Consider the following 10,210-nt stretch of genomic DNA (forward strand, 5'->3'; position numbering starts at 1 on the left):
ATGTAAATAATGAAAACATTTTGTTTCCAAACCAAGAATTGAATCAAAGAGTGACAATAACAACTACCTGTAATAATCAAGTTAAAGAAAATGGAGGAAATTTCTGTGATAATGTTTTTTCTCATCCACAAGTAGTTAACATATCTTCATCACATAACTCTTCTGAAGTGCATGTACAGCTGCCAAAAGAAATGTTGAGCTTAAGTGTTTCTCCTCGTAATCATGCTGTAAGCATTCAAAATGAAATTAATGTATCAAATGATTGTAGTGATATCATTATGAATTATGGAATGACATCCAGACCAGAAGTAATGAATATTCAGCAAGGACTTCATCCACATTCAGTACCAGTAAAACATATGAATGAAGAAAATTCATCAGCATCACAGTCATCTTCACATATACATGTAGTTACATGTAATGACAGAGTTTCTCATGACATAGGAAACATCCCAGACAAGACATCACAGTATATTTTTCAAGAAAGAGGATCACCTCAGTCTTTACCATCCCTCCGTGAGATGTTGAATTTTTCTCCAAATATGGATGATGAAATGCATAGGCAGTTTTTGAGACAAGCAGCCAAAGTTGTGGAACAAATAACACGTGTTTCAAGTTCTCGACCTGGCCAAAATATGATAGAAACATATAAAAGTTTGGCTCCTTCAGCTTACTGGAAACACATTTTAGGTTCATCACATCCTGAGAAACCCCAAACTACAGAAACTTGTTCACCATGTAGTAATGACATCAAACAAGATTTTACTTCCATTAATCTTATAACAAAGGCTAAAGGCCTTGAAGAATCTCAGTCAGAAGGTCAGTTAGAGTCTCATGGTGATGAAATTCCTGGACATTCAGATCAATCACAACAAAATGCACCTTTTGCAATAAATATGTCAAGTAATCATGGATTAAAATTACAGAAGTTATCTCAGAATACTTGTTCACTTGCATCACAAACTCCAAGTACCTCCCTAACATCTAATTTACCTGTTTCCAAACCTTCACAACCAACTACCGTTATGGTGCATAGTGGAATTAAACCAGAATTATACACAGAAGAACGACATCTACTTGTGCAGTCTGGTTTGAAAGCAGATAATAATAAAAAAATAATACCCCAGGGAGTTCCATGTCACAGATGCTGCAAAACCTTTTCAGATAACCGTAGTTTACAACGGCACATGCTTGTGCATCGTGGATTCCGGCCATATCGTTGCACTTATTGTCCAAAAGCCTTTATGCTAAATGGTGATCTGAAACGTCATCTTAGAATTCACAATGGTGAGAGACCCTTTGCTTGTGAAGTTTGTGGACGGCGATTCACTTTAAAAGGAAACCTAATGCAACATTTCCGAACTCATACACCAGAGAAACAGTTTACTTGCACAATTTGCCGCAAAAACTATGCACAAAAAGATAGCCTTCATCGTCATATTCGGGCACACTTTGGTGAAAAACCTTATGAATGTTCAACTTGTGGTAAGAGGTTTAGCTTGAAAGGAGATTTGAGCAGACATATTTTAATTCATAGTGGGCTGAAACCTCATGCATGTATAGTTTGTGGAAGAAAATTTGCTCTTAAAGGAAATCTGACCCAACATTTAAGAACTCACAACAGGGAAAAGCCTTCAGGCAAGAACACTGGTAAAGGACCTGGTTTGGGAAAACAAAATGCAGCACCTTTTGAGGCATTTCAGAGTTTAGCTAATGTTTATGGTATAGCTTATGGTGGAGTGCAACAACAAAGCACTTACTCTAGTGTACAATCTATTTCTGCTCAGTTAGAGATACCAGGTCATTCTAAGCAAGAAAATGCACTTTCATCTACAAAAGTTTCAACTGAAGGAGATGACAGTGATACTTTAGCAGTTAACTTATCTACTTCTCTTTCTACATCTCATGCTCAAACTTCTTCAAGTGGGTCACATTTTAATCCAGCTCAGTCACCACCAGAAAGGGGTTTTTCCTTTTGTTCTGAATGTTCTAAAACATTTTCTACAGTGGCTAAATTACGTGAGCATGTGAAAATGACACATGAGCAGTCAAAACCTCCTGGACTTAATACACAGGTGTGTAATTACTGTGGAAAGGAATTTTCAATAAAAGCTGAGTTAGTTCGTCACATGAGTTCTCATTGTGTTGAAAAACCTTATGGATGTCAGTTCTGTTCAAAAACATTTACATTGAAGGGAAATTTGCATCAACATCTCACCACTCACCGATTAGGTAAATCTTTCTTCTGTTCAATGTGTGATAAACCTTTTGGAAATCAAAGGAACCTGAAACTACACATGAAGCGTCATGAGACTGCTCGGGCTAATTTTGCTTGTACAAACTGTGGCCGTGCTTTTTTAGCAAAGTCAGACCACTTTTTCCATCACTGTAAAGTGGAAGAGAGATGTGAAGCAAAAATTAACAGTGCTGTTTCACAAGCTGGCTTCTCTACAGCTAAAAACATAATATCATCTAATGCAGAGAATGATCAACTGTCAGGTTTACCTGCATTTTCTTCAACTTCTCCTCTTTCACTGTCCCCTCCAGTATCAAGTTATGGAAGTACTTTAAAGAGTAACAGTCAAGCTCTTGAAGCAGCCAAGTCTGAAGCAATGGAAAATTCTCAGTGCATGATTTCTACGTGTTCAGCCATACAATCAGAAAATGTCACCATACCAACAAATGCACCTGCAAATGGATTACAGTCATTCATGGGTCCAATTTATCGGCACCTGTATTTTAACAGTAGTTATCAAGGCACCAGGAGAAAGACAGTTTGCCCATGGTGGTTCAGTCTTCAGTTCAAGATAACTTTAATAATGATATAGAAAAGGATCAGTCAAGATTATCATCAGCAACATCAAGCGTCTAATACAGCTTATCATATGCCAACCTGCAATATGTGTGTAACTCTTGTATCAGAATTAACAAGTAACAGTTGATGATCACAATCATGTACTATTTTTAGACATGAATCATTTGTAAGTATGTGTAATTTGTTTAGATTGATCTGTAAAATTGGCCTTTCTTTCACTGTTAAGTGTTTATTCATATATACTGTATGAATAATGTACTGTATACTGTAGTTGGACATATCTGTAGTATTCCCTGTCTATATTCTGCTTGTAAAGTGTCTGTGGAAAGGATTCTTATTGCAGTAACATTTTTTAAAATTACGTATGAGTTGTATTAAGCTAAAATTCTATTAAAATGAAACGTACATGTATAGTTATTTACTTTTAACATGTTTATATTCAGCTGTAGTAATTTTTGTTATGGTTTATACCTTACATTGGATGTCCAGAAAAATACTTTTTAATCCAAGTTGTTTATATCATTGCATAGACACATGATATTCATTTATCATTATATTATTATCAGAAGATGTCTTCTAGTGCTTAATCAGAGATATAGTTCTGATTTTTTAAAGATTTTTTTACAAATTAATTCATTTGATATAGGTAGGGCTCTCAAGAATATCACCCATAAAACACAATGAAAGGAAACTGTGGTAGTTGTCAGAATATATAAGTAATCTATTGACATTATCATATTACTGTAATCAAGTAGATAAGAAAATTAATATAGTGAGTGAGTACTGAAATAGCTTTAATAATAAACTAAAGTGTGAAGTAAGTAATTATTTTGGATTATAACCATCTTCTATGTGTGCTTGTTTTATAAACAAAACTGAAGGTCATTGTCACTTACTTCCAATACGTATAGGCTATCTGCCAGCCCCATCAAAAATGTATGTAGATTTCCCTCCAAAAGCTACCAAACTATTATCAGTTGAGGGTGCCTATACATCATGTAGGCATTGTACTTTAACTGTTTTATGTGATTCATTGCTTAGTTGTTGTTTTTTAAATTAACTTTTTAAAGGATGAATTCTGTGCGTTATAGATTGGTTATATTTGTACTGTTTTATAATATACTTGCATGCATATATTAACAACTACATATAAAATAATATGTAAAAAAGTAAAAATTAAATAGAACTGATAATGCCACTTTAAGTCGAGTTAACTACTTATTAAATGTTTAATTAAGGCGTTATCTTGACAATATACAAACTGAAATGATGCTGCTTCATGTAAGACAAAGTCCTCCATTTTTCATATATTTTTTAAAAATTCAAAATAAAAGAAACACTAATTTCTGAAATGGACTTACCTTCCTCACACAAAAGCTATCTCAATCATTGTCTGCATTGCTAAAAGATTTTTTAGTAATAAGTGTACCAGTCTTTATACCCCACCAGTTTCAGACCATTTGTGCATGTGTACATATCATGTGACTACTCTCCACCAATAGTATTGTGCCATCTATAATGATGCAGCTAGCTCCTTCTATTCTCATGCAATCCTCACTTTCTTGATTGGCATGATGAAGTTTGGACATTTATTTAGTTTTTCTGAATGTGACCACAGTTTTTGATTGTGTTTTGTTTCCGTTTCCAATGAAGGTTATTCAACAATTTATAATTCTCATGTTTGATTTTATTTGTTTCCAAGGATTTGCATTTGAAATTTTTCTCATTCCCAAATTCTACATGTTTTAGTATGAATATGAGGTTTTCTATGGCAGACGATATTATCACGACAGGCGACAATGCACATGGCACGATTTCCCAGGACACGGGGTGGACTATATTTACTGAGGAAGTACATGCCTTGGTTCGCAGGAACTTAGAGTCTTATGGTCGGTCGGTGTTTCCTTCTTCTTTTTAACATGATACTGTTTCTGAGGAAGAAGACACTCAATGAGTTGCCATTTTGGTCTCTCCTTTTTCAGGCACCTTCCCCCAGTTGCCACCCACCACATCTTTCATGTGGGGGAAGACTTGTTCTCATTTTATCTTCCTCTAGCTTCAAGTTCTTCCCAGAGATTTGTGGTAAGTCTTTCAACATGTACACTTCACATCAGGTTGATAAATCCATGGTAGGCTTGGTTTACCCTTCTTTACACATGGGATACATATGTATTTCACGTCATCTGTTAGATATTTAGTTGTACTTTGTTATCTATGTTAGTTTAGTTTAATTAGATGTTAAATATTGAATATTTCTTTGTAATTTCAATAAATTTAATTGTTATGCTCATTCATTAATTTTATGTATTTTGTTAGTTAGTTAACTTCAATGTATGGTAAATTACTTATTGCTTATTCAGGTGTTTTCTAGGTAATTTTTGTTGGTTTGATCATTTGTTATTATTACATATTTTGTGGATTAGGTACATTTAAATGGTTTGTCCGTTTCCTATTTATAATTATTTTATTAACTTGGTATGTTTCGATAGATTGTAACTTACTTATCATTACTACTAGTAACATATAATTCATTGTTCTATTTGGATTTTTTTTGACGTATTTGTTAACTATGTGCCTTCTCAACCTCAGTTACGTCAGTGTTGGACTTCGTTGCATGTTCATTGTCTTCTCGGTTAATTTTGTGGAATTGTATGTTAGATATTGATTATTTACATGTTCGTTTTTTTAAAATATTCTTTGTGGACTGGGTATATTTAGATAATTTGTCCATTTCATATATAAGTACTTTGTTAGTTGGGTATGTTTGGTTAGTTTGTACTTTCCATATCATTACTACTAATAACAACTAATTCTTTGTTTACTTTGAATACTTTTTTCGTCATTGTTAAGTTACCTTCTCCTCCTAGTTTTAGTCAGTGAAGGTCTTAATTCTATGTTCTTATTGTCTAGGTTACTTTCTCTGTCTGGTACCTTATATTTTGCTTATTATTGAGTATTCTCGGGAATTTCTGTCAGTTAGCATGTTCGTTATTTTTATATTCTTTGTGGACTAGAAAAATTTTGATATTTTGCCCATGTCATGTTTTTCAGTCCTTTGTTTACTTGGTATGTTTTGATAGTTTGAACGCTGGCTTTGGTTTGTTGTACTTCTTGCTCCCACAGTGGTTTTGGGAGTTTATCTGGTTATGGCTTGGCGTACGACACTGTGTTTACTTATGGTTGGGGTTGTTGGGTATCAATAACACAGTCCACATGCCCTAGCCATTTGTTGCTATTACATTTTTTTCTCATTATATGTTGCTACAGCTTGCATCATCTTAACAATTTTATAATCATGCAAGCACTACCTTTTCTGCCCATTTGGTGTTCCTTTCCTCATTCCTGGAGAAAGAGCATACCTATTCCAGTAGTAGTGTTGTACCCCACACTTGTTAATTCTGGGCGATCACTTTCCACTTGGTTTGTTTTTTGTGCAACTACACTGGCCCTCCACCTTTGCAAAGTGGGATTCTAGCTTTTGTGTGAGAGGAAGTAAGTGTTTCAGAAGTTAACATTTTCTTACACTGAAAATGAATTTCTATAGGCATATACCTCATCTCACACACTTCCCATCCTTCCTCCCCACTAAAACCTGTGTTTACTCTAGTACCTGTCAATTCTCAAAAGTGAGGATTGAGCAGGAATAGATGAGGGAGCTAGCTGCACTGTTATAGGTGGCACAATAGGTGATGGAGAGCAGTCACATGATGTGTACATGTTCAGAAATGGTGCAAAACTGGTGGGGTATAAAGACTGGAGCACTGATTACTAAAAATTCTTTAGCAATGCTTGGAGGGCAGACAATGATCGAGATAGGTTTTATGTGAAAGGAGGTAAGTACTTATCGGAAATACATTTTCAGTGAAAGAAAATGTTAAAATTTGTGTGATTGCATCATTTTTTGTAATAAAACTAAGATGAATCTAAGTTTCAAATGGACCTGAAGACAAAAGGCAGAAGACTTTCGAAACGTCGTCCTCTACATTTGTAAGGTTTCTAGCAACTGGCAGTTGCTGTCCATTTGAAACTTAGATTCATTTTGAATATTCTGCCTAAACAACCTATCAAAGAAAACCTATGATTTCTCTCTATGCCTTTGGCAAATACCCTTATAGGTTTTAGCTAGCAAGCATAAATGTTTGGTTGGAAAGAACATAAGAAACCTTGTTTAAAGAAACATGATCCAAATACACATTAAATGTAAAAATGTTTAGAATGTTTATTATTATTATTCTGTCACAACTGAAATTAAAAATAAAAGCGATGATAAACAAAATTTAGAACTTGTTTATAGAGATTATGTTTATTAAGGTAAGTAACTAGTGACTGTAATGTAAGCAAAATATTATTTTTCAAAAGATCCTATGGTTGTCAAGAAGATTGTGTTGAAGTTAGTGCCACTAGCTGTCTGTTGGTTTTTTTAACTGTAGATGTCCTTTTGCTAAACAACAACAGCTGTATTTTTGTTGTTCCCGGTTTAATCGTAACACCCATTTGGGTTTTCAGAATGGATAAAGCATGTCTTTCTTTTTTTAGGATTATTAGTTATAATGTACATGTTATTTAAGTTTACTTGAATGATTTCAACATGGCAGTAAAGTGTCAGGTAGTGAAAGCCTGTTGTGGGTTGTTTTCTAATTTTTTATCTTCTGTTGGTTAAAGAGGATCATAACATGTAATGTTATTTTTGCAATTGGAATATCTGTTTAAACATCTGAAGAAATATCCATGTTAGTACTACAAAAATTAAGTTTTAACTTGGTAATACTCAAATGCCAGTCATCATTATTCTTAATATTGTTGGCTTGGTTGATTTTCTGTTGGCTTTTAAATGACACCCAACAAAAAAAACAATTATACATTATAGAGATTGTGTGACAGGTTTAGAGAATATCTTATTTATATTTAAAACATTCATCATCTAGTCTCTGGAAGTTTGAAACCTTTTCCATGGGACATAAGAACATGAACATGCTGTGACATAATCCTTAACTTTTACAAATGTGTAGATTATAAATTATGTTTAAACTTTTGAATTTAGTTAGGATTATTTTTGCAGGGAAAAACAAATTTGTACTGAATTCAATAACATGTGGTGAGAATGAAAAGCATTTTATTTACATTGAACATTCAGATTAAACTTAGCCCATCATCAGCAAAGTTTGTAAAGAAGGTGTATGGAGATATATTTGTACAAGATAAGTGAACCTTGAATGATATTCGAGAATATGAGCAGTAGAATATGCATATTGTCATATAAACCATGGAGTATATTAGAGTAGACAATCAAAGCAATATTGCTGTGAACTGAACAATAAGACAAACATTTATACACATATTAGCACAAATAAGATATTATACAATAGCCACAGTTTAAAATGCACAAAATACTGATTGATGGTTGAGTGTCATTATAAATAGAACAGCTTTAGTTGGAAGCATGTATGTAGATTATTTTGATCAGAATGATCTTTTGTGTTTAGAAACTTTCTTTAGTGAGAAGTTGAAAAGCTGTAGGTACATTTGTGATGGTGTTAAGTTGTTGATTGATATATTATGGCCTGTGGATTTTTAACAGGACCAAATTGCTGGGTTACAGGGTTTTGCTAGATAATGGCCAGTTTCAATGCTGATGGAAGGGGGTGGATTAAGTTTTCCAAGTAATTTTGTAAAATTTGCATAATTATTTTGTAAGTAAAATAATTATTGCATGTAACAAATGTGTAAATAAACCCCCATTATTTCCAGAAATTAGCTTAAAAACTTATAAATTTGAAAGATGAATACAAGCTAAGTATAAGCAAAGAGAATACTGTCAGACTGATAATAAAGAATGTAGTAAAGATAAAGGTACAAGAATAAAAAAAAAGTCTTCATACAGTTTATTTCAAGATTTTCAACCACCATCTTAATCTTCATTAGTGAATTCTTACCTTTGTTACATGTTGTCTTAAATATTTTTGACTCCAAAAACTATTGATTTAAAGAGTTATTAGTAATCTTTCTTTTAGTTTGTGTTGCTTTATATTTATTCATTTTATTTACTATATCCTCTTGAAATAATTTCTGTATTTTATTTGCCATTATGCTTCTTTTAAGTTGTAAGTTTTGATAATGATTACATTTATAATTGTTTACTTCATCACTGTTTTTTCTATAATTATCATTTTTGTATTACAAAATGACAGTGTTGTTAATAATAGCATTACTGTTTGTATACATTTGTCATATACATTCAGGTTTTCTTTTTTATACAAAAGTATATGTTAGTATCAACTGAATATTTGCATTTGACAGCTGAGCATGATGAAAGGGTTGATGTGCAACATAGCATGAAATAACATAAAACTTTTTTGTTATTATGTACATTCAGAAAATGCATTTTTAATTTTGCAGTTGTGCCGAAAATTTCCAGCATTTTCGCTTTATATTTCTATTGAGAAAGTTTTTGATTCTTAGTTAATTGGAAGTGTAATCAAAGCCTTTTAATTTCTTCTTAATGTTTCTGTGAATTTCATCCATTCACCTGACCAAACAATTTGAACAGGAGATACTTCATAATTAACTAACAGTTTTTGTGATGATGTTTTATAAATATTGTTTACTGCTTTTTATACAGTCTGACACTTGAACAGGTAAAAGATGATTTTCAGACTTATTGAGTTTATCCTCATTAAGTCATCCAAATATTCCTGTCAAATTGAGTGTCCCTTTGTAATGAATCGGTCATTTCCTACTAATTACATAAAAGTCACCCAGTAATATATTTTTTAGAGAATTGTATATTATTGATATAACTACAGTAGGTTTCAAGTACTACAGAGTGGGGGGAGGGAAATGTTTTTCCAAATAAATATAGACCTTTTCTTCTTCACATGAAAGTCAAGTGTTTATTAACTAAACAAAAAAAGACAGAATATAGTGGACATTTCAGATGTTCTTAGAACATTGGGGTGGTCATTTGACCCCTCCCCCTTCTTTGTTATACCCCTGGATTTGAATTGGGCCTATTATTTTAAGAATTTGTTTATAGTTATAGTGCTTTGTTTGAGAAGTAATTAACATTATACCTATATTTATGAACATGCATTACAAGTACTTAAGTATAGAATAATCTTTGAAGTGAGCAAAAATTAATCTGAGCAATCTCAGGAAATGTACAGAAATGTACCTAAACAGCAGTTTTTTTTCTTTCATTGAATGAAATTTACAAAGTGAGCAGTATATTTTTGTTACATGTGCTGAACTTTACCAGACTAGTAGATGCTAGCTTTTTTTCTGACCTGTTCACGAAGTTTGACTTTTCACCACTATTTATTGAATTTACAGGATGTTGTTAAATCTGTATAGTACTTACCTGTTTATACATTGTATTCCTTAAAATGTAGAATTTTT

At 32.8% G+C, this 10,210-nt stretch overlaps 1 protein-coding gene across 1 annotated transcript; it reads left to right on the forward strand.

The window, feature by feature from the left end:
- Positions 1–948: 948 nt before the first annotated feature.
- LOC111086136 (gastrula zinc finger protein XlCGF57.1-like) lies at positions 949–3,154 on the forward strand. Its single transcript, XM_022387763.1, has 2 exons — positions 949–1,800; positions 1,873–3,154. The coding sequence occupies exons 1-2, from the start codon at positions 1,026–1,028 to the stop codon at positions 2,826–2,828; spliced, it is 1,731 nt and encodes a 576-aa protein (XP_022243471.1). The 5' UTR covers positions 949–1,025; the 3' UTR covers positions 2,829–3,154.
- The last annotated feature ends 7,056 nt before the right edge of the window (positions 3,155–10,210 follow it).

This window comes from Limulus polyphemus, unplaced genomic scaffold, assembly GCF_000517525.1.
Source record: "Limulus polyphemus unplaced genomic scaffold, Limulus_polyphemus-2.1.2 Scaffold872, whole genome shotgun sequence".
Classification (NCBI taxonomy): Eukaryota; Metazoa; Arthropoda; class Merostomata; order Xiphosura; family Limulidae; genus Limulus; species Limulus polyphemus.

Excerpts from the sequence above, each read along its gene's own strand:
- LOC111086136 (XM_022387763.1), top strand. The coding sequence starts at position 1,026 with ATGGTGCATAGTGGAATTAAACCAGAATTATACACAGAAGAACGACAT. Across the intron at positions 1,801-1,872 it reads TGCTCAGTTAGAGATACCAG|CAGTTAACTTATCTACTTCT; the intron begins GTCATTCTAAGC and ends GTGATACTTTAG.